General features: G+C 40.2%; 1 protein-coding gene across 7 annotated transcripts in view; it reads left to right on the forward strand.

Annotated features, from left to right (window-relative positions):
* Positions 1–24,478, forward strand: part of Phactr2 (phosphatase and actin regulator 2) — a 267,238-nt gene that overhangs the window by 58,609 nt on the left and 184,151 nt on the right. Inside the window, exon 1 of one of the 7 annotated variants that reach the window (XM_058581764.1) lies at positions 8,305–8,474. The exons of the other annotated variants lie outside the window; for them this stretch is intronic. Within the exon in view, the coding sequence (XP_058437747.1) occupies positions 8,462–8,474 (13 nt within the window). The 5' untranslated portion in view covers positions 8,305–8,461. Of the gene's footprint in view, positions 1–8,304; positions 8,475–24,478 lie in introns of those variants that run through there. 7 annotated transcript variants of the gene reach the window in all.

Raw genomic sequence — 24,478 nt, forward strand, 5'->3', positions numbered from 1 at the left:
CATGCATATTATGGGGCATAAAAATAAAACATCTTAAAGGCCAAGATCAAGGTGAGACAATGTTTCAAAGACAGCAAAAGTTTATTGCACTAATAAGACATTCCTATGGACAAAAAAAAAAATGTTTGTTTTTTTTTTAATGAGGGCGATGACTAAGTACATATCATAATTTCTAAAAATTTAATTTGACGGTTAATGGAATAGCAAGTTCATGACTTGATTCTCAAGTTTATTTTGATACTGGTTTTAATGACAATCAGAGTTGAAAGAGATAGCTCAGTGAAGAAGTGTATCATTGGCTGAGTTTGCCAATCATCATCTAACCCCCTCGACCTTTTGTGCATGAGGCACTATTGAAGCTCAGCTAGTGCAGGGCTCTCCTCTGTTGCCCTCGGTTATTCTTGAGAGCTAATTGGTATGTGTTCCCTCTTTGTATTTTAGCAAATGAGTTAAAAAATACACTGGAATTCTTCATTTCAAAACTTTTACAATCAGATTAAGAATTCAGCTTCAAAATCTGTGTCAACTCCATACTATGGAACTCCTTTCAAAACTGACACATGGAAAAAGTGAAAGTGCCAAGGAAATGCATATATTAAATACTATAATAGCTTAGTGGTTTCATCTTTGTATTTATTTATTGGCAGTATTGGGGATCCAACCTGGGACTCATGCCTGCTCTATCACTGAACAACACCCCCAGTCTGTTTTCTTATCTTTTATATAAAATAAATGTTAATAGAAGTTCTAATGTTCTTTTCCCTCACAGCACTGAACCACTTTTCACCTTCCTCTGGTGCATATTTAATCTATGACAGAGACATTTGGTTTAAGGAACCAAGTTATTCCCGTTCTTCAAGCAGTTGCTCCTAATTTTCGAAACGATATGTAACTTTACATGTTTCTACTAACTTAAAATTTAAAACCATTCATCTTGTCTGAGCCTAAACTTAAAACAATCCAATATTTCTATTCTCCTTTGACACTCTGAACCCCATACCCACATTTCATGATGTTCAGCCAGTTTTATGCCTTTTTGTAAACATTTTTGTTATTTATGAAAGCATTGTTTCATAATCCAAGTATTTCCATATACTGATATATCATAGCAACTTACTCACTGTGCTTTTTGATCTTGTACCAAAGTCCCACACATCCTTTAATGATTTTAAGCTCTGAATCTATAGGGCTTAAAGGGCAGAGTTCTGCTGATGAATGGTAGCATAAAATGTGAGGGTGACAGTCATTTTCTTCCAGCGTCGTGCCTTCTGGCATCAGTAACTGCTCATAAGAAGCCTGCGTCAGTCTAAATGTCATGACTTTTATTTCCAAGATTTCCTGCGGGTTATTTTCGGTATCCGTCTGTTTTTTTTTTTTCTCCCCCGCCTATCAACCTGTTTTTCTTTCATATTTGCCTTTTTGTTTTGGTAGATGTCAGGCCTTTACTTATCTCTTGGATAAACTTACTTATTTTAAAAAATCTGTATTAGGCTCTTCCACAACATGGACATCATTCTGATCCATGCAATCATGTTATTTGGTTATTTTATTGTCCTGCTTTGGTTAGTAGTAGCAGTCTTAAGACAGGCATGCACTGTGTAATGGTGTCTCAGTCGACGGCAGCCTGCATGTGTGACAGTCGTTCCATAAGACTAATGGAGCTGAAGAATTGCCATCGCCTAGGGACCCTGGAGCTGTTGTGATGTCCTAGCCCAATATATTTCCTGTTTATGGTGATGCTGGTGGGAACAAAACTGTGGCACTGCCAGTTGCATTGAAGTCTAACTCCTACAACTGTGTACAGTGCACAATACTTGATAATACATGACTATGCTGTTGGTTTCTGTATTTACTATACTAAACTTTTTATTGTTGTTTTAGAGTGTACTCCTATTTAAGAAAAAATTTTTTTCCATAAATTGCCCTCCATGTCACCCCATCAGTAGCCTCATCTGTCCCATTCACGGCATCTCATAGTTGTACCAGGAGACCAGTGATTGCCCTCTGCCGTCTAGGAATGTGTACTTAACGATATGATTTTGCACAGGGACAAGATTGCCCAGTGGTATGTCTCAGGCTGTGTCCCACCATTGGGTAACGTGTGACTGTACTTTGGAATTCAGCGGGTGTATTTATTTTGTTTGCTTGTTTTTGCTTCTTTGGGTTTGGCTTTGATCCCTCTCTCTTGCCCTCTTCAATAATATTATGGTTCCAAAGTCACCTCCACCTTGTCCCTGTGACGCTGCTGTCTAGTCAAGTTTTCTCATGACAGCTTGGAGCTCCTCCCCTATTTGAAGGGGATGTTGTGGATCCAGCATTTAGGGAGTCAGTATGAAGCGAATTTAATTCTTCATGATGAAGATGTACCCTCCCATCTCAGCTTTATAGAGCCATGATTCCTGAAACTAGGACAGTAGCCATTTTTTTTTTCCAACCTCATTTCTTGAGTCATTCACGCAGCCTCTTTTGAACACAATCTAGCCCTGTCCATTCTTTCTCACCTGGTGCATTTAAACCCTTACCACCCAGGAGCTGAGCAATGAGCCTCTACTTTTGTGTCTTGCACATAGCAAGTCTCTGCAGGCCTCTCACTCACTGCTTTGGGCTCCTTTCTGACTTGTGGCAAGAGTCGTCTACCTCTGTGGGCCCAACCTGTGACTTCCCCATGTGATATTTTACCATCATTACTGTGTGCCTGGAGCAGTGGGCGAGGTCCCACTGCATTCACCACATCACCTTGACCAAACATCCAGACTTATCAGGGGACCATCAGTGTGCTGAGAAATTTCCTGGCCTCCAGATAAAGATGCTTAGGATATTAAGTGTAGCTCGAAGGTACAGACCAAGGACCACAAATAAGGAAAGAGAAGGAAATGTTAACAAGTGATTCAGGAGACTCCCTCCCCATACTCTTTGACACAGGAGAAATCTCAAAAGGAGAATGGTTAGGAAGAATTGAAATGTAGTCATGTCAAGTAAGTATTTTCTTAAAATCCCCATAATAGAACATTAGATAAATGTTTCATATTTCTTTGCCCAGAACTTCCTGGAAAGACTATCTGTAGTAAAACTTTCTCCAATATACTTTTTTTTTTTTTGGTGTGTGTTTGTGTGTTGTTAATAGTTCAGGGATTTGGAGAGTTCTAAATCCAAGCGCTCTGCCCATTGAAACTATCTGTATCCGATAGCTGTTTTTGTAAAAGCAGTGGCCGAAATGCTTTCCAAACAGATTTCCAGTAGAATTGTTCCAAAAGGAACTGGGAGCAAGCTTTCTCTTGGGCAGTTAATATTTTGGCGCTTTTTTATGCCGTTCGATGAGTCAGAAGGTGAAAAGGTCAAGAAGGCCACATAGACTGAACTGCACGGCAGATATGCTGGGCTGAGCAATAGTGTTACTTGGGCAATTCATTCTCTTACTTTTCCCATCGAAAAGAGCAGAGTCTGCCCTTGCAGAGAAGGATTGGTCTTCTGAAAGCCAAACCATGGTGTTTCTAGCCTGAGACTCTGCAGTTGCTCTGCTCCTTGAGAAGGTGTTTCTGACTCTTGTTCACAACATCCACTTGAACTGCCCTTAGTGCCCCTGGGCTTGGAAGTCAGTCAGAAAAGGCAGGTTGTTACTATCATCAGCTTTTCCTGTGCTCCCAAACTGTGAAGAAGTAGTGCAAAGGTCTGGGGTGTTGATTGGTGGTAGAGCATTGGCCTAGCATGCACGAGGCCATGGGTTCAATGCCTGCACTGCAGAAAGCCATGTGAAACCCACACAACTGTCATAGGAAACTAAGATACTCTTCTCTTGGAAATTAGGAGAGACAGTTGCTAATAGGGTTCTTTGAAGAAAGATGTGGTTTGAAGTGATATATTGGAAAGTACTAGATATCACTGGCCTTTGATGTTGCTACCTCAGCTGGACAAGTCTGGAATTACCAACATATTTTTTTTTGTAATAAACAAAAATTAAAAAATAAAATTGAATTAAATTTAAAAATTTGATTGACACATAATAATTGTAGATATATACGGGGTACGATGTACTGTTTGGATACATGTATACATCTTGTAAATGAGTCAGTAAGTGTGATTAGCTTATCTATCACTTCAGACATGTATCAGTTTTTTTGTGTGTGTGGTGAGACATTCAAATTCCCTTGTGCTAGTTTTTGAAATATACATGTTGTTGACTGTAGTCACCTTACTATGTAATGGCACACAAGAAATGATCCTTCCTGGCTAACTTTGTACCTATTCACTAATCTCTCTCCTTTTTTCTCTACTCACCTTACTGGTCTCTGGTAATCATTGTTCCATTCTCTATTTCTGTGAAAACTTTTTTCCCCCTAGTTCCAAGGATTGAACCCAAGGGCACTTAACCACTGAGTTACATCCCCAGCCCTTTTTATTTTTCATTTTGTGACAGGGTCTCGCTAAGTTACTTAGGGCCTTGCTAAGTTGCTGAGGCTGGCTTTGAACTTGTGATCTTGAGAACACTGTTTTAGATTCACAAATGAGTGAGCTCACACAGCATCTGTCTCTTGGTGTCTGGCTTATTTCACTTAACAGGTGTCTTCTGGATCCATCTATGTTGTTGCAAATGATAGAAGTTCATCCTTTTTATGATTGAATAATATTCCCTTGTTTATTGATGGATGCCTAGATTGACTCTACAACTTGGTGTAGGAAATAATGCATTGATGAACATAGGAGTGCAGATGCCTCTTCAACACATTAATTTTATTTTCTCTGTATCTGCACCCAGTAGAAGGATTGCTGGATCATATGTTAGTTCTAGTTTCAGTTTTTTGAGAAATCTCCTTACTGTTTTCCATAATAGCTGTATTAATTTACATTACCAGCAAAAGTTTATAAGTAAGGGTTTCTTTTTCTTCATATCCTTGCCAACACTCATCTTCTTTTTGGTTGTAGCCATTCTCACTGGAGTTAGGTGATATTGCACTATGGTTTTGACTTGCATTTCTCTGATGATTAGTGCTGTTGAACATTTCCCCCCATATATCTGATTGGCCATTCAAATTTCTTCTTTGGAGAAATGTCAATTGAGGTCTTTTGCCCATTTTTAAATCACATTATTTACTCTTTTGCTATTGAGTTCTTTATATATTCTGGATATTAATCCCTGGCCAGGATTATAGTTTGTACATATTTTCTTCTGTTCTGTAGTTGTCCCACATCCTTGTGCAAACAATTTCTTTTAAAAACCATAGGGTGTGGGGGGGTTCTTTTTGAAGGTGGGACACACTGAGGGTCCTTTAGGTGTGGGTGTTCCAAATTACCTCCGGTCTCCAACAAGTTAGTCTAATTCTAAGCAAGCTGAGTAGTATACATATGGGAAGGTGAATAGAAACAGGAACTCAACTCATATTTAGAAACGTAATATAGAACACTGAGGTATATTAGCACTGCTTCTATGCCACACAGCATCTCTGGGACATTTATAAAGGGCCCAGGAAAACATTTTAGATTCAAGCATTCCCCAACTAGAGCATATTAATTGTGGCTCTGAATTAAGTCGGGAGGGGGGTGAGGATGGGGGGTGGATTCTCCTGGGGTTTGAGGAAAATGGTCCATTTATTGTGCCTTTTCTTGCGCTGTGGCTTTCTGATACTGGGGAGGGGCAGATGGTGATTCCAGTGGCCAGGATAGGAAGATGGGAAACAAACATAACCTTGGCTATTTAGGCAGCATTATTTTTTTAAATTGGTTCTTTTTAGTTATGCATGATATTTAGGCAGCTTTTAAACACAACCTGATTCACAGTAGACACCAACACCAGTTGTGTCCTCTCTGGAATCTTCCTGTATGGCCCTTCCTTTGTCACCTCTTGCATCATCAGTGGGGAAATTTGGATGCTGATAGGTGAGGGCAGAAGAAAGTGAATTCCTAAATACGTGGAGGGGACCCTGTGGCAAGCCAGGGTCAGTGACTGTTTTCTACCATTCAATGTTATTTTAATTTTAAGACTTTTTTATGTTATTGTAAACTGACAGATTTTTGACTCTGTATATTCATGGAGTACTGCATGATGTTGTGAGATATATATATATGTTTATATAAATACACACACACACACATACACACATACACACATATACATATACACAACGTGAGATGATTAAATCAAGCAAACTAACCTATTCATCAGCACAAATACTTGTTACCTACCATTTTAAATTGCAAATATGTACATGTTTTTTCACTCTGAATGGAATAAGAAAAGATTTCAACAGGATTCAAGTCAGGTTGGGACATCAAATGTATTTTGGAGCCAAATTAAAAAAAAAAAAAAAAGATTCAACCCCCAGTACAAGGAAGGAGAAAAAGAGAGGGAGAGGGAGGGAGGGAGGGAGGTGGAGAGAGAGAGAGAAAGAGATATCAAGAGAGGGAGGGAGACAAAAAGGAGAAAATTTTGAAAAAACTGAAGATTCTCAGAACTTTCGGGATTTTAGAATTATCTTAGAGGCTGTGGACCTTAGACAAATCACATCAAAAAACATTTATTGAACCATCCTCAGAATCTGTCAGTATTTAAGAGAAAAATATGTTTCAAATGCTCAACAAAATAAACTTTTGGGACAGAATCTATTTGTCATTTGGGGACTACTATGTTAATAAAAATAACTGACACATTTCAAACTACAGACCAAGCTAATGCAAACATATTCCTATGAGGCAATCTGAACTCTCAGTAGATGAGAGTTCTTAGCTGTTCCTTACCAGAACCTCAGACTTGGTGATAAATTGTCTCTCTAGCTTTCCTATTTCCCTGTTACTTCCCCCCACTCTTTTTTTTTTCTCAAAAATAGTTAGTTTGCCCTAGATTCTGTGCTGATAACACTCACTCTGGGTAGCTGGCAGGTCTTAATCAGGGCAAGCTGCAGAGGTGTGGAAGCCACAGTGATTTAAATCTTATGGGATCCAAGCAGTTTTTTTTTTTTTAACTATGAAGAATATTTTTGAAAAAATATTCAATTTTTAAAATTCATTCATCCTTAAAATCATTTGACAAAATTAAAATAACAGGCATAAAAAATCTCAGGGCAGAATCATTGAGAAATTTGAATTAATACTGATATCATAAATGAAGTATTTTGCTTAAGCTCTAAAAGAACCTTAATTCTATAGTCAAACCTGAAGTTCATGAAAAAAAATATTTAAGCTCAGAAGCTGTTGTAATGGAAGATTAGGTTGTGAGTTATTGGTGTGTGGTTTGTCACTAGGAATTCTAATGGCATCCAGAAATGCTTAATAAACAAATTACTTTTTGAATTCAACAACTGTGGGGCTATGATAGTATTATGAACTTAAAAAAAAAAAACTGTCAAAACACCTGTAGAGACTTGTACTGTTGGTTCATTGTATTGTAGGTTACAAGAGGTCATTGTAAATCATTTCCTTTTATTTGAGAAAATGCAGAAGACAAAGTTGTGCTGTGCCCAAAATCTAGTGTCCTAATAGCCACAAGGCCTGACACATGATTTCTTCAGCACCTTGCTCAGCCCTGTCCCCTGATTTTGGAAGCGGTTTTTGGTGTCTTTGGCGGGGGGTCGGGGGGGTCACATTCACTTGATTAAATTAAAGAAGTGAACTGTCTTTTCCTGGGTTAGTTGATGGCTTTTTCTTGATCCTCAGATTTCCATTTCCCTGACCTCTTTTGATAGTAATTTCTTGTATGATTGATGAAATTCCTTTGAATTTTGCTGTTCGGATAGGTGGATAGAAATTTTGACCAGAAATAGGAAAACTGATGACAATGAAAACATAGCCAAGGTGGAACAGAATTCTCAGCCTTAGCCTTTAGATAGAGCAGAGCTATTCCAGATAGTCTTTATTTTTAAATGCTTTATGTTTACTCCCTGCTCCCTCCCCCAACAACAACCAAAACACTTTAAGATTTTAAATTGAAAAGTTGCCCAGTCATTCAGTGATGTCAGTGATAAAGACTGAAGCCTATTCAGACTAACCCCAAAGAAAGAATAATTTATTGTAGTATTTTTAGAGATTCCTTTTTACCTTTTAATTACGTGTGCCTCTTCCTGCTCCTGTTTGCTCTGATATCTTTTGGAAAGCATGGTGTTTTGCAAAGCATGTGCACTTTTTTTTCCCCCTAAAATGTGCAGCACATTCAACATTGCAGGGATTTTCTTTTTTTTTTTTTTCATTTTTTTTTTTTCCTTCTTTGCTTAGAACAGAGGTGGAAACCCCAGGGGATTCAAGTACCCACTTGATAGGCTCAGTCTCTCTTAATCAGCCTGTAATGGAGCTAATGGCTGTTTGTCATCCTTGGAGATATAAATTTCCTGGCGGTGTCTCCTGCAGACAGTGCATGAAGGATGCTCTGTGTGCCAGCAAGGGCTGATAATCAGCAGAAGGGCAGGGTGCTTCGTTAGCCAGAAGAGCCAGGGCTTCCCGCTGCCAGCCGCAGAACTCGCCTCGCCACTCCTGAGACATGGACAACGCCGGTAGGTAAAACAAGCCTGAATTCTTCATAGCTGCTGGCTTCCTTTGCAGTCTGCATCCCCTGCTGCAGAGGTTTGCCTATTTGTTGCTCTCAGCCTGCACTTCAGTGCTCAAGACTGGAAGGCATGTCATATGTTAACCCCGATGCATCCTTCACGAGGCAATTAGCGTTCGCATGCCACATTCACCTTTGTCAAGGCTGCACTGCTATTTTATTTAGGCTGCAGGAAGTGTGTGGTGTTTGATCCTTTTGTGCTCAGCACAGGGGGTTGAAAATGCAGAGTTAACAACAGAAAAGGAACTATTGCTAAGGGATGGCAAAAGGTAGAGTTAATGAGCTCAACAGAATAAATTTAATAATATTACAACGTGTACCGTGCAGTACATAAGGATTCTTTGGGTCTGATGCTTTCGTATTCATCTTGGGGTGCAATGTTGAAAATGTTCCAATTTCAGAGAATGGACTTCAGTGATCAATGGTGTACCTTTTGAAAATGTATTTGTTTTTAATACCTTTACTTGACAGCGAGGCAAGCATGACTGGAGAAGTAGTTTAGTTAACTAATTCTAATTAATTAAATCATTAGCCTAGAATTACTTCTCAGGTGGCCCTTTCTTTTTCTTTTTTCTTTGCTGCATTGAACTTTTAGAGGCTATCCACTGTAGAATTGCTCCCCATTCTGGTGCTTTTCAGCCCTAAATGCAGACTTCATTCTCCCAGCTGTGTTCTGGATTCTCTGTCTCCTGAAAACTCATTAGTTCAGTTACTCAGGTGGTGTCAGCTGTGCAGCGATGCCTCTAGTACCTGGATAAACGACCAGCTCTTCTTCCTGGAGGGTGCATCATTTAAGACAAATTCTATAGCCCACAACCCTACACTGCTGGTGAAACATATCCATTATGGAATTTTGCTATTTCAGTCCTGGGGGTAGGTAGCATAGGCAGGGAGAGATTTTGAAGTCAGTGTGTTTTTGCATTATTTATTCAAATAGCTTACCAGGAATGAAACTCTGTGACTACATTTTATCCTTGCCACAGAAGACATTGAAATAAATAAGAACAATGTGATATCAGGGATGAAAACTCTAGGGTAACAGATGAAACAAAACATGTTAGGGGAGTGCGTGTGCACGTGTGTAGGGTAGTAGGAACACTGGGTCCGTGCATATGTATCACACCCCCATTTCCACCATGAAACCATGCTCTAGTGCTTGTCCCGAAAGCATGTAGGTATGACATTCTATGACAAGGCACAATTTCAAGATCCACTGAAAGCTTCTCTAATTACATCAGTAGAGTAAGTGAAAAATAAATAAATAAACCAGAATCCCTAATTTAGCCTCATTTAAAACTTCTGCCTCCCACAATTAATTATACTGACATCCTGGCAGAATTATCAGTTTAATTCAAGCAAATGCCTTTCTTAACTGACTCATATATTTATTTAAAGGCCATTTAAGAAAGGGCAAGTGACTACTGTTAGCAGCCTTTTTGTAGGCTTCGAAAATGCAAAGGGTTATTATTATTTTTTTTTTTTGGCTGACTGTAGCTGCAAGGGATAAGTGTTTGCATAATTTGTGGCTATATTTGTTTATGCTACTAAATGCCATTAATTAAAAAAAAAACCCTCTGCTCCTGACAAGTGTTCAGAATACACTAGGTCGAGTGACTATTGAAAGACCAGTTTCCATACCATTTTCAACTTTAGGTTTAGTCACCAATATAGGCATGTAGCCCTTTGAACAGAATATTAGGTTTTTAAATTTTATTATTCAAACAGTTCAGAAATAGCACCTTTCTTATAATAGTTTATAACTGACTGTCAGTGATCAACATTCCATGGTCATTGTTTGATGAGGTAAGCATCTCTCTCTTCCAGGAGGGAAATGTATACCTCCATGACACACTTTCCCATTAATTATACTGAGTGTGATGGGGGGGCATGTACCCTAGTATCTCAAAACCTGAGACATCTTTGACATTATACCAGGGGTCGGATTAACTTGGAACACTGCATTTTCTCCAACTTAAATAAGATAATGAGGTTGCATATTTGCCTAAATTTTTCTAATCAGAAATGGCTTCAGGCAGTGGATATCTAAGCCTGGCAGCTCAAAGCTGAGCACCAATCTTAACAATCGGACCATCAGGTTTGTTTGCTTTTGTGTTTGTTTGTTTTGAAGTACTGGGGATCCAACAGGGGCCTTGCACGTGCTAGTGGACCATCAGTTTTAAGGATCCAGGTCTCCCTCCAGCAAGGCTTTCTGGGTAGGTGTTAGGTAATTGTTAGGCAGAAACACGCAGGGTCTGTACATGTCTAATGCTTCTAATTTATTAAAATCACTCAGAACATGGATTCAGAGAGATGCATATGTGGTTTCTGTTGTTAAATAAGGAAAGAGGAGTAGCTGGGGACTCCGGCCTTTTTGGTGGGATGTGTCCTCTTCAGCCTTTGTGAACCTGCCCAATCTCCCCTTAGCAACAGAGAGCTGACATTCCCACTGCCTTGGAGAAGGAGACATCCCTTTCCCTTAATTGCTGGCTTAGTTATTCCTTTAAAAGCTTTTCCTGGAATAACAATCAAATATTTATCAAACTGTGTGTGTGTGGAATATGTCAGGGCAATTTCTGCTATACCTAACCTTTTCTTTCTTGTCTTATGGTTATTTCTTCTTAGAAGTTATATAACAACCCAGATAGATGGTCCTTTGTGATGACAGACCTATGGCTATGGCTGCAGTCCATGTTGTTCTGCCAGTGCATTTGTGTCCCTCTGCCAGCTCTCACCTAACTTCAGAAGCGGTGCTCCTGAGTGAGCTGTGGAAAGAGGTGCTGAGGAACGTTGATTAGGAGGGCATGGTGCTCACCTGAGATGCCGTGAAATGTAGTTCCACCTTCTACAAGGCAGAGTATTGTAAAAAGTTCTGCAGCATTTACTGGACTCATTTTTCCATGCTTGATATAAAGATCTTTTAGTGACCGTGTGTGAGGCCTGAGAGGGATCCTCATTTGTAGAGGAGGTGGCAGCTACCAAGGACCCCCGCACCTCCAACTTACCTTCCATCCAAGTGTCCAAAGGTTTTTTTGGCCCTTGATGTACAATCTCTGAATTTGAGAAGCTCACAGTCTTGTAGCTGCCTGTACAAAGAGACTGGAAGTTTATTTGGGAGAAGATTTAGGAAAGGTTCACAGTGGCAGTCAAGAGCGTCCAACCACCTTAGTAAAGGCTGGCTCTACCACTTGCCATATCAATGACTGTGAACACGGGACAGAAACTCCATGTGCAATGATTCCTCATTTGTAAGTGGTGGCCATAATTATACCCTCAGAAAAAAAGAAGATAACACATAGGAAGTTTTTGCAACAATGGCAATGTTGGCTGTTTAGAGAACCATCCAAACAGTGAAGCAGATTAGTTTATGACAAATGTCTTCTCTAGCAGGATGGCTGTGAAAACAGTGCAGATGAAAATGAGGAAAAGTGAGCAGTCATAAGCAAAGAGAGCGTCAGGTGGCTGTCCCAGGAGTGTACTTGGAAATTGATGTGGGTGTGCAGTGGCAGTAGGATTGAGGGTGATTGCATTGGGTATGTATCAGTGGAGCATGGAGAGTGGATATGGAGGCAGGGAGAACTATACCAGGGAGACCTTTGAGGTTTTTATTTGGAGAATCTAAGACAATAGTCCTTCACTGTGGAATACAAAGTGGGTTTTAAGGGAAAGACATGAGTTGCGTTTTAGAACTTGTTGCGCTGAATTATTTCTATGATACCTACTTGTCAGTAGCTGTTCACTGATGATTTTGATCCGTTGAAGGGTATACACACACACACACACACTCACACAGAGACACACTCGAAATTCCTTACTGACCATCAATTTGAGATAAGCAGGATGTTTGGTTTATTTGGATTTTTACCCCCAGTTTAAAATCTTTCTGTTTTACATATGTTTTGTTTACTTCAGTTTAGTAAACCCAATGACAGCTAACCTTTCCCCTCAGCCTGAAGGAGATCCCATGGGATTGTGTAGAGAAAAGAGACTTTCTAATGCTTCATCTTTTCAACACAGATGGAGATAAGGCCCAGAGAAAATGCCCCTCAGCACTGAAATAATTTGGCAAAGGCCAAGTTGTTCCATAAGAAAATGTTAGTGCAAAGATATTTCAAGCCAGTTTGAAACTTTAGTGGGAAACCTAGTAGCTCAGGCTGTCAGGTCAAAATCTCTGAACAACCAAAGATGGTGGTTCAGAAGAAGGGATACCGAACAGAATAGACTTCTTATGGAGATTAATGCATTTTGAAAGAAGATACTTCCAAGAACAATTAACTTTGCAAACTATATTTTCTGCAATTTCAACCTTTTTCCTCTAATTCCCTACTTTGATGGTATCTTGGTTTTATCTATAATTCTGTTAACCATATCTTTTACAGATATAACAGAAAACATACATACACATAGATGCATATGCAAATAACATGTACACAGGTGTTTGCATGTGTATACTTCCCATTTGTACCTGTGTAGATTCTATTAGCTCTACTCAGCTCTGATCTATGGGAATGTACTTTTTAACAAACTTATTAAAAATTTATAATAGATTTTCTTTTTAATTAAAAAATCTAATTTGTTCTTATTCTCTGAAACACCCCTTATACTTTTATTGAACATTTTATTAACTATGAAACAAACAGTGACTGTATATATTTTTTAAAAGCCCATTGTAGTATTTTAGCATTGTATGATTCATTAAGTACATATTTAAGAGTAATTTAATAAGTATTAAATAAGCATCTAATTATGAGCACCTGGGATTTATGTAAAACTATTTTTCTAAGCAAAAGATTAGTATTTGATAAGTTTGGTTTTTGAAACATCCATTTTCAAAATGCTGGTATTATTATAGAAATCACTGTCCTTTAAAACAAGAAAAGCCAAAAGGAAAAATAGGTTTATGTTGAAACTTGGCTCAAGAGTGAGTCGGAACAGGGCAATGTCTTTGTTTCAAAGACAAAGTTGTTTTTATTTCGGTTTTCAGAATGTTTGAATTTGTTCTGAGCTGTGTTTCCTTTAAAACCACTCATTTCCAGTGGCAAAATAAATTCTGATTTTTCTGTATCCATAAGATTAAAATAAAAAAAGTTTGTCAAATGGCTTCAATTAAGAACTATGGAAAAGGATGTGGAAAACCAACTAGAATGCAATGGATCCAGCATTTTCTAAATTACATGCCATTTTATATCAATTCCATGGATATCAATGAATCCCCTCCCCCCCACACACAGTGTAGCATTGGGAAGCTGGAGAGCCCGAGCATGGGGCTCTTGGTGCGTTAATAGGCACATGCTCACATGCTCACAGAATGAGCATGGAATTCCTTGTCTGTGAAATTTGTCCAGTTTGTTGTGAATTCCTAAAATGGCATATTAAACGCAGCAGCATTTCCCAGTCGCATTCCCCCAGGTTCTTGCGGGGACACCTGGTTACCAGGGAGGGAATCTGTTGGAACCCCCCCACTCTCATTGTTGCTTTCTGTCTTCATCTAATGGTTCCTCTCCTGAATTCTTTTCAGTTCCCTGTGTCCTAATATAGGAAGCCATCTGTGGTAACTAGCAAAGCTAATCACTTCCTTAAAAGTCAGAGCTTGGCTATTTGGAGATAAACCTCTAGGTCATCCATGTCCAGGATTTCTCTTCTTCCTTGTTGCTGGGCTGTGGGGCATATCATTGCTCATTAGCATCACCATCTGATGGAGGAGAGAAGGGAAAGGAGCCAGGACTTCAACCTGGTTTGGATGGGAGTGGAATTCAATTACAGCCATGAAATTGGGGATAATGCACATATTTTATTTATCTGAACGTTTCAAATAGATTATTAAAAATTGATGATATAGGCTGGGTGTGGTGGCGCACATGTGTAATCCCAGTGGCTTGGGAGGCTGAGGCAAGAAGATCTCGAGTTCAAAGCCAACCTCAGTCAAAAGGAGGTGGAAGCTACTCAGTGAGCTCCTGTCTCTAAATAAAATACAAAATAGGGCTGGTTCAGTGGATTTGAGTGTGGTTCTCAATTGCCCCTTAGTTCAATTCCTAGTACCCACCTCTGCAAAAAAAAAAAATTTATACTATAAAGATTTTATGTGTAAAAACACAAAAAGTGGTTTCAAAGTTCTATTTTTGCAAATCAGGCATCAAGAACATAGCAAATCCTATTTAAATGTTAAATGTGTTAAAAGGAAGGAAGCTTACTTTTTATGAATGCCTGTTTTGCCCTAGGCACAAGTATTTTACACATGTTGCAAAATTAATATCTGCAATCTCTCTGAATGTAAATATCATTTCCTCCAAGATATATATGAGGAAACTGAGGCTAAGTAAGACTTCACCCAATAAATAAGTGGGTGATTTGTAAACAAATCCAACAATAACAAAATTCAATCCATCATTTTCCATGTCATCATATTTGCCTTGAGCATGGGAATTCTTGATCTTTGTATCCTCCACATTATTGAGTGCCTAGACTCTAGTACAGCATATAATAAATGTATTTTTTTTAAGCAAGTTGAGTTGGACATGGTGGTGCATGCCTGTAATCCCAGCAGCTTGGGAGGCTGAGGCAGGAGGATTTTGAGTTTAAAACCAGCCTCAGCAATTTAGTGAGGCCCTAAGAGACTCATTGAGTTGCTTGAAATAAAAAATATAAAAGGGCTGAGGATGTGGCTCAGTGGTCAAGCACCCCTGTGTTCAATCCCCAGTACCAAAAAAAAAAAAAGTCAAGTATGGTATTTAACTAATATGAGCAAGTTTTCCAAAAGGAAATCAATTTTGAAATATCTCTATCAAAAATGATCCCCTCACTTGTTTGAATACCTCAATGAACAGGAGTCAATATATGGTTAAGAAGAACATGTAGTTGTGAAGTACTTCCTTTGTAAACTTCGTACATTTATGACAATTTTAAAATAGTGTGCTTTTTGGTAGAGTTCACATGTGATATCTGGCACCACTGTAAAAAAAAATCATTCAACATTTTCACTGAAGCATGCAATAATATTAGGATCATTAACAGAAATTATTTTAAAATTCCCTCCAAAATTTTCAACAATGTTTAAATCAAATTCAGACACATCTTTGTGGAATATAAAAGAATTTCAACCCCTTTTCTTCTCCCTGAGAGATCAGGATGGGAGAGAAGATCACAGAGGAACAGTGTCTGTTGACTTCTCCACACCTGTTCACGGCTTGTTCTTTCTCTTTCACCAGCCGTGCTGACAGGTTCATCTAGATAACTCTTTCAAACTCTGTTATTCTGTGAATAACTACAAGATTTGAAAAACACCCTGTGAAACAGTCATCTTGCTTGCGTTTTGATATATATGTCAAGAGGAGCCACGTTCTCAAAGATGGGCTGGCAGATTCCCCAACGGTTTGCTATGCAGTCAGCAGAACTGTTTGGATAGATAGCTCTTTGGTCATCTTTAAAAAGAATTCCTCAATATTGAGCTATCTGTCACCTAAAAAATCACATTTGGAATTTCTTCACATGAACTAATTTTTCTAAGTATTTACTCTAGTTGTGTTTAAGATTCAAATGATGCCTCATGAGTGTAGGGTCATAATTTCCAATCTTACACCTGAGTCGCTCAGTCCCAGCCCGGTTTTTACACCTCAGCAGGTACAGAGTTCGAATCTGGACATTCACTGGGGCTAGTGATGGGCCATACTTGACTGCTTGCCCTTATCTTCTGTTGTCTCTCCTGTGTCCTCTACTTCACCAATCTCACCTGTGCTCTTCTGCACACACAAAAATGGGTGCATATTCCTCACCTCCGTTCTCGCTGACCCTCCCACGGAGCATGCCTGCTCCTCCTGCCTTCGGGTGTTACTCCTTCCACACTTCCAGGAGACGTTTCCTGGTCACCCACCCGAGCCAGGCAATGTGCTCATCAGTGTGGAAACAAGAGAGTGAGAGAGCTTCTGTCTTCCCAGATCTTTTTTTCTAGCAGAGATGCAGAAGTTAAGATGAATAGATAGAATACTTGAACTGTGGTCAGTGTTGGGGAGTTAATGAACTGATAAAGGGTGAGTTCCCCTTATCTGAAATGCCTGGAGCCAGAATATTTCCAATTTTTTATTTTTTTAAAATTATGAAATATTTACATAAACATGATGAAGTGTCTTAGGGAGGAATCCCAGGTCTGAACTTGGAATTCACTTATGTTTCATACACACCTTATGCACTGGTGTAATTAGACTCTTAATTTTTTTCCCAAAGGCCCATGATATGGAGGCCTGATCCCCAGGGAGGCACTATTGGTAGGTGGTAGAAATTTTAGGAGGTGGGATCTAGTGGGAGGCTTTTAGATCACAGGACATGCCCTTGAAGGGGAATGTGGGGCCTCAGTCCTTTTCTCTTTCTTTCTTTGACTTGCTGGGCCATCAGGTAGCAGTTTTGCTGTACTGTGATTAGCCACCACAGGCCAAAAGCAAAGGGCCAACTGATTATGGACTGAAACCTTTAAAACTGTGAAACAAAATAAACCTTTTATCTTTATAAGTTGCTTATCTCAGGCATTTGTTATAGTGTCAGAAAGCTGACTAACATGCATATTGCTTGGACGTAATTTTACATAATATTTTTAGCGCAGCTGTGTTTTGACTATAATTCATCACATGAGGTCAGGTGTGGGATTTTCCAGTCACATCATTTGGTATCCAAAGAATTTCAAATTTTAAGGCATCTCAAATTTCAGATATTCTTTTCTTTTTTTTTTTTTCTTTTTGTTACCAAAGATTGTACCCAGGGGCGCTCAACAACCTAGCAACATCCCCAGCCCTTTTTATTTTTTATTTGACAGGGTCTCACTAAGTTGCTTAGGGCCTTGCTAAGTTGCTATCGCTGGCTTTGAACTTGTGATCCTCCTCAGCTTCCTGGACCACTGGGCTTATAGGCATGTACCATGGTGACTGGCTCAAATTTTGGATTTTCTGATTAAGGATGCTGAACCTGTGTTTGGACAGGGAATGAGGAAGGGTTGGAGGGCTACTCTGGATGGGGCCATCAGGGAAAGCTTTTGAGAAATCAGCATGCAAGCTGACACTTGAGGAATATAAAGAAATCAGAGATGTGAGAGCCAAGGAAAAACGGATCTCTAACTGAGAAGCTAACAAACCCATAGTTCCCAGTGAGGAAATTTATTGGGATGTTTGGTCAACAAAAAGCAAGGCTAGAAGTTTCTGGGGACTGGTGAGGGTCATGAGAAAGGGCACCAGATGAGGGCGAGGGCCCTCAGGCCAACTGTAAAGAGCCTTGGTGTCTGCCTTTGTCCTTCAGTTCAGGAGCCTGTGAACAGGACTTGATCCTGGCTGATGATGTCAAGGCTTGACAAGACGGGGCGGAGTGGACTGCAGAAAAGCGAGGATGGAGGGTTCTGGATAAAGTCCATGACGGTCCGTGATGGAGACAGCCACAGTTGGGGCGGGAGAAGGCACTTCTTGCAATCTCAGCCACATACCCCTTCTTAGGACATCTTCCCAGCTGGTCAGCCAGCCCTGGCTTTCTCAGGGCATTGATGGAATTCGTCACCCTTTTTTGAGTGCAAACACCTTCCATTTGAGTCTTGAAACACCTTGTGGGCAGATATCTTCCAAAGAGTTAGAATGGTTGTTCTGACTCCAGCCACCTATTAGTTTATTAGTCTTTTTAAATACCCCAGGCTCTTGGTCCCATCTTGGACAAATACAAACAGAGTCTCTAGAGGGGGAGTCAGAATTGTGTTTTGTTTAAAAGCTCACCATGATATTATAGTGGGGTGACCAGTGTGAGAAGCGCCATCGCAGGCCTGTCTGCCTCTCTCCACCCGCTTCCTCCCTCCAGCCCTCCACAATGAGCAAGTGGTCTAGCTGAGAATTTGCGTTTGGGAATGATCTACTTCCAGGTGGAAGGTGAGGCAGTGAGCCTGAACTAGATCTCCGAGAAACTGGCTGAAACGAAAGAGCAGAGGTGGAAGAATTGCTTCTGGGTGACATAGCAGGATAGGAAAAATGGTAGCAGATGTTCTGTAATCTGTCCTTTAGGAACCCATAGATCTGACAGAACAAGGTGTTACAGAGAGACCTGGTCACTTGCTCCTCATTCAGGAGGTGGCTTTCTCCTCCTGCATCTTCCAAGCACATTAAATGATAAGAGTGAAGATTCCCCACAGCAACCATAGTTGTCTCTGGTGAGACTTGACATGTGAATTTAAAAAAAAAAATTTTTTAAATACATGATAGCAGAATGTATTACAATTTTTATTACACATATAGAGCATGATTTTTCATATCTGTGTAAAGTATTTTTTCATTGCAATTCTTTCTTTTAAAGAGAGAGAGAGAATTTTTTAATATTTATTTTTCAGTTTTTGGTGGACACAGCATCTTTATTTTATTTTTATGTGGTGCTGCGGATCGAACCCAGCGCCCGGCGCATGCCAGGCGTGCGTGTTACTGCTTGAGCCACATCCCCAGCCCAACATTACAATTCTTATTACACATATATACCACAATTTTTCATAAGAAAAACTAAATTTCCCTTGTCAAGTTTTATATTGTAAAAAGACACATTAGTAGACTCTAAATAGCACTGCTATGATTTAATCATCAACAATTCTGTGTCTGTACTGAGCCACTACTGGACCCTGATGCCACATTTCCTGCATTCATGTAACTTACTACTGACACACTGCTTTAGTGAGAGAGAGATGGATCCTCTTCCTTCTTATACAGACATATGCACACACACGCACACACACACGCACACACACACACCCCAAAATGAATTTAGATCATTTTCATTTTGAACTGACAAGTGATCTTAAATATTAAAGCGCAGGTAAGGTTTTCTGAAATTTTGGCTAATAAATTTTAAAATCGTGAAGACCATCTTTTGATAATATCTGACTTAACGATCTCACATGATCACCAGGGTTACTTGAGGAAGTGTCAGTGCAAGGGTTTTTAACTCTTAATATTTGTATAAATGAAGCATCTAGTATTGGGAGGACCCCTTCCACCATGGTGGACAGAAGAGCATGCAGGGTCCCATTCCTGCTTCTGCTGACAGCGTCACTGCCACACGGATGCCCCTCTCATGCCAACCAGCTGCCCCTCCAGCTCCCGCCATGCCTCCCCTGGCCCTCCCTCACCCCTCTCTATGGTTGTCCAGAAAAGCATCATGTCACATCCAACTCAAGGGTGCTCTTCTCCTTTTCAGTGTCTGCAGCACCTCTGGACAGAATTAGTGTTCTCCCCCCTCCTCCCAGCCCCAGGGGAACTTGTGTCAGGGGTACGCTTGTCCTCTTTTATGGTTCTGGCCACATGCTTCTCAAGGACAGGGCAGGGCCACTCTTATTCCTGTGTGCCATGCCTAATGCAATACTCAGATGAGGAGGAAAATGAATAAGAAGGCAAATGAAGATCCTATCTGAAATAAGGTCTGAGGCTTGTCTTTACTCTGAAGAGAAACTATGAAGTTACTTTTACTGGCAATTGAAGATGTGGCCGTGCGGTCCTTAACACAAACATCGGTTTCTAAACTGGAGACTCCATCAGAATTACTCATAGAACTAAAATATGTATATCTGCTTATCTGTCTGTCTACCCACCTATTGTCTATCTGCCCATCCATCCATTGAGAGACCTCACAGCCTCACAGCAGATCCACTAATTCAAAATCTCTCATGGGAGGAAAGAAGTAGCTTACTTTTAAAGAAGCGTTTCATGGATGATTCTAGTAATTGTCCCTGGTGAGACCCATTGTCAGTCTAAGGGACATGTAATGAAGCCACTCAGACAGAGTGGGTTGCTTCTGCTTTATGCGGTATTAAGACATATAAATGTTGCCAATGTGAGCACCTTATTATTAGAATAATAAAGGTCTTGGGCATTGTGCAAAATGCTCTGCTATATACTATTAGAGGCCTGGATTGGCCTGAGGATGAAGAAGCACCTCTCACTGAGACTGAAATGGGAGCAGAACAAGAATTCATTCAGCATAGAAATTCTGTAATCTATTGCTCTGCTCACTCGCCGGGGGAAAAACGCTCACTAGGTTCTGTATCATTACAGAGGCTTATGTAAAACGTTGTCTATCCAGCTTGCCTTTAATTTATCACCTGCTGCAGGGCTGTTTGTATTTTATATATTTGAGTCTTATTTTCTTAGTAATGGGAATTTGGCAACCATCCATTTTTAAAAGCAGCTTAATATAGGGCATTTTTAATAAGGGCATAAAATGAAAGATTGCCAATCCAGACCTTGGAGAACAGTTAATGTAGTATAGAGTGTGAAAATATCTTTGGTTTCCTGTAGGGACTTCACTCTTCACAGCACCCATCCTGTTTTCCTGTGGGACCAACAGAACAGATGTCAAGAGGAGGAGGAACTGATTTGTTTCCTCAAACAATAAGCATTTCACAACACTCATTAACCTAAGGGTCACTTTTTTAAATTAAGGAAGTTCAAAGACATTTGTTTAAATAACTGTGTGACTATGATGATGGTTGAAAAAAGCCAGAGAGTTGAAAATTAAAGCCAACCTCATCTGTAAAATTCAGCCTTTGTGGAAAACCAGGAGCCCTGTAGCATACATTTAGGATGAAGTACCACTTCTAACTTCTACATTTCCTGGCTTATGTCAGTTTTTTGTCATAGCCTTAAAGCTTAATAAACAAAGGTATCCCTCATACTAACAGATGTGGGCTTTACCCTTCAGTCTCAGGTAAGGTTTACTTGAAACATCAGAACTTAAAAAAAAAAAAAAAAAAAAAAAAAAAAAAAAAAAAAAAAACCTCCTAACATGCTTTTGGGTGCCTGGGTTATTTTAACACAAAATCAAGCTTCACGAAATTATGTTTAAATGCAGAACTGCAAATAAGTGGAATTTTTGAATGTTGTACATACTTCAACAATATCCCTTTCATCTTCAAAAATGCTTACAAATATAGCTCATTTCTCAAATTCTACAGTGAATTGTATAAACACTTCAAATCATCGGTTCTGCTGTTTCAGATATGAAACTAAGGCAGAGAAGTTTATTTATGTTTTATTCAGAGAGCGGCCTCACGCACAGCTTAACTGCACATGGAAAATGTTGCATTGACATATAAAATGTACGTCCGGTTGAGTATAGGCTTGGCCATTTGCCAACCCACGAGGCATGGTCATGCCAAATCAGATTCCCATTGACTTTTATGCAGAAGGAAAGCCAAACACAATTTACCCTTTGGGTTTGCAGGCAATATTATTTTTCAGGGAAATGTAGTTATATTTGTCCTGGTGACAAAGGCTGTCTCTGAGGAGGACAGCCACAGGGCTTTGGTCATCATGTCCACGAAGCACAACTGTCTCCATCTGCTATCTTGAAGTTGTCTATACTAGGACAGGCAACCTGGTGATCAGGGACTGAAAATCATGTGCAGATTCCAGTGATTCCAATGGGGGCTCATTAATTCGGAGACCATCCATATGGAGGGCATGTATTGATAATAGCAGGTGTCAGCAAGTGAGGGCAGAGCACAGACCTCCAAGGAAGGGACAGGAGTGGGAGCACGGGGGAAGCCCTAGCATTTTCACACACAGATTAAGCATGGAGATCAAGCTCCAGAGTAGAAACCAGAATACTGGACAGGGACATGGGCACTTTATAGCCAGAGGGCAAAGCAAATGCCTAGCTCATGAAAAGGTAGAAGAAGACCTCAGGAGAACCCCACAGGTTTTATCCTGGCTAATTCAGTTTAGGGTTATCTGGCAACAAGGAAACCTCAGGAGGGCAAAGCCAAGTTCCCATGCACTGATCCCCTCAGCAGCTCCTTCCTATACCACCACCTCCCCCCCCCCAGCAGCACAGGACTTGGGAAGCCAGCCACTACTGAAAGGAAAGTGAGAAAGCGAGAGACAGGCAGTGAGAAAAGGAAGTGAGAAAAGAAGGATGGAGAGCAGGCAGAGATCCACACAAAGGATTACTTGTTAGAGCTGACAATTAAAGGCCATCCCTGTATAGAGTGGACAGAGGCCCTGAGATGCTGGGTGTTGAGTTTTTGTGGGGTAGGGGTTTGGAGTGGTAGCTATGGCACTATGGGATGGGCTGAGGTGCTTGCTTCAGAGCTAGGCAAGTGTGGAATAGCATGGGATTGGCTTAGGTCAGTGGCACCATGGGGCTTTCCAGAGTCAAGGGGTCATGTCCTTCTGGGATTGGCTTAGTGTTATGGTACCGTGGGGTAGGTCACTAATGGGGGTGGGGGGAGTTCGGGTAGGAGGAAGTACAGAAAAGCTAAACTTATCTCATAAGATGGCAGTTAACATTTAAGATGGCTGCTCAGATGTTAAATCAAGACCCTATATTCTTCCCTTTTATATTTTTTATTGCATGCCCTTAAGGGACAGGGGAGTAGATCAATTCTTGTAGTTTCTTCCTGCTGGGAAGGGACAGTGTCTGGACCTTTGTATGGGTGTAGGATGTCATTGAGGTAATGGTGACAGTCAGGAGGTATTGGCCATGTTGACTCCTGAAGGCCCAATTTTGGTGAGGGGTTGGTAGTCTTGTAACAGAAGCTGGTTCACAGTTTGGTTAGAGATTTTTTTTTTTAATCTGGTCTTGAACAAAATCTAATGACGCAGGGGGCAAGCATTAGCAGAAGGCCTGTGACAAGGAGAGGGGTCAGGAAAGGAAGTGCCCACTGAAGAAGGGGGTTACTTAGCTGCCATCCTCCAACAGAGGAGAGCTGTTGTTTCCCATGTTCAAGGTCCTGCTGGAGTTGTTTTATCTTGTCTTTGACTACCAGATGGACTGACATAAAAATAGCATTCTTCCTGTAGTATAGACAAAGTCCGCCTTATCTCACCTTAAGAAAATTGAGGCCCCTTGGATTCTGCAAAACCACAGCAGCTAAAGAATCAAGCTGAGATTGCATGGTTAGCATGGTTTGAGCAAGTTGCTGTAAGTACCCTAGAAACTGGAATGATAACTCCTGATAATAGTACACGGAGGTGGCTCTACCAGCTGTACCCGTGGCAATGCCAGCCATGATCCCTCTGCTGTTAATAGGTCCAGTCCATGGTGGTTTGGGGGGACCGCAGAGGTTAAGGAGTTCAGTTGATTCTGAAGGGTTAGTATAGACTCAGGAACTTATTGATCCCCTATCAGCTGATTGGAGAGCTGATAAAAATAGATAATGGATGTGGTTCTTCCTGCCATTCCTGTGGCTAGGCCTGTCAGGGCGGCTAGGAGGGAAACAAATTGAATAGCTTATTTGTGTTGAGGGCTCATATGAGCAGGGACTTACCAATGAGCTGTTTAGGCTTAGAAGACCTGCTATTAAATGAGAGAAGCCAATAATCTCTTGCCAGGAGGTGTGAGGGCTGAGAAGCTGTCCCCATAACAAGGGACAACCATAACAAGGTTGGAGAGGTCAAGGCCTTTATTTGGGAATATGAATCTTTAACATAGCCAGAGTTATCAGGAATGTAAACACAACATTTAACTTTTAATGTTACAGAAGTCCATCCCCATAAGATGTAGTTAAGCTACTTAATGTCATCTGATCTTGTAAAACCTTTCTACTGGTATGACCTCTGTGTCTAGTAAAGAACCCTTTATTTCTGTTACTTATACTGGATAATCCTACTAGCAAACATCAACCCTACTTGTGTAGGTTAGGAATATCTGTAGGCCGGAAACTGACTAAAAACTTCTGGCTTTGGCCATTTCTCTTGATTCTTATCAGACATTCTTGCCTAAGAATCTCTCTTTTGTAGCCTCTAGGCTTACATATTTTGGGTGGCTAACACAAATGTATAAATCTTAAGTTACATTTAATATTATTATTATTTTTTAAATGCTCAGGAATGGCTGTATTTTGATCTTAACATTTTTTTTTTCTAGGTGTTTAAGATGAAGCAGGTCAAACTGACTTTTGTTTCTATCTGCTGTTAAGAGTCTGCTGAATTCCCATTTAAAATTCATCCTTGGGGA

This window comes from Marmota monax, unplaced genomic scaffold, assembly GCF_021218885.2.
Source record: "Marmota monax isolate L192 unplaced genomic scaffold, Marmota_monax_Labrador192_F-V1.1 WCK01_AAM20220418_F8-fsc00030, whole genome shotgun sequence".
Taxonomy (NCBI): domain Eukaryota; kingdom Metazoa; phylum Chordata; class Mammalia; order Rodentia; family Sciuridae; genus Marmota; species Marmota monax.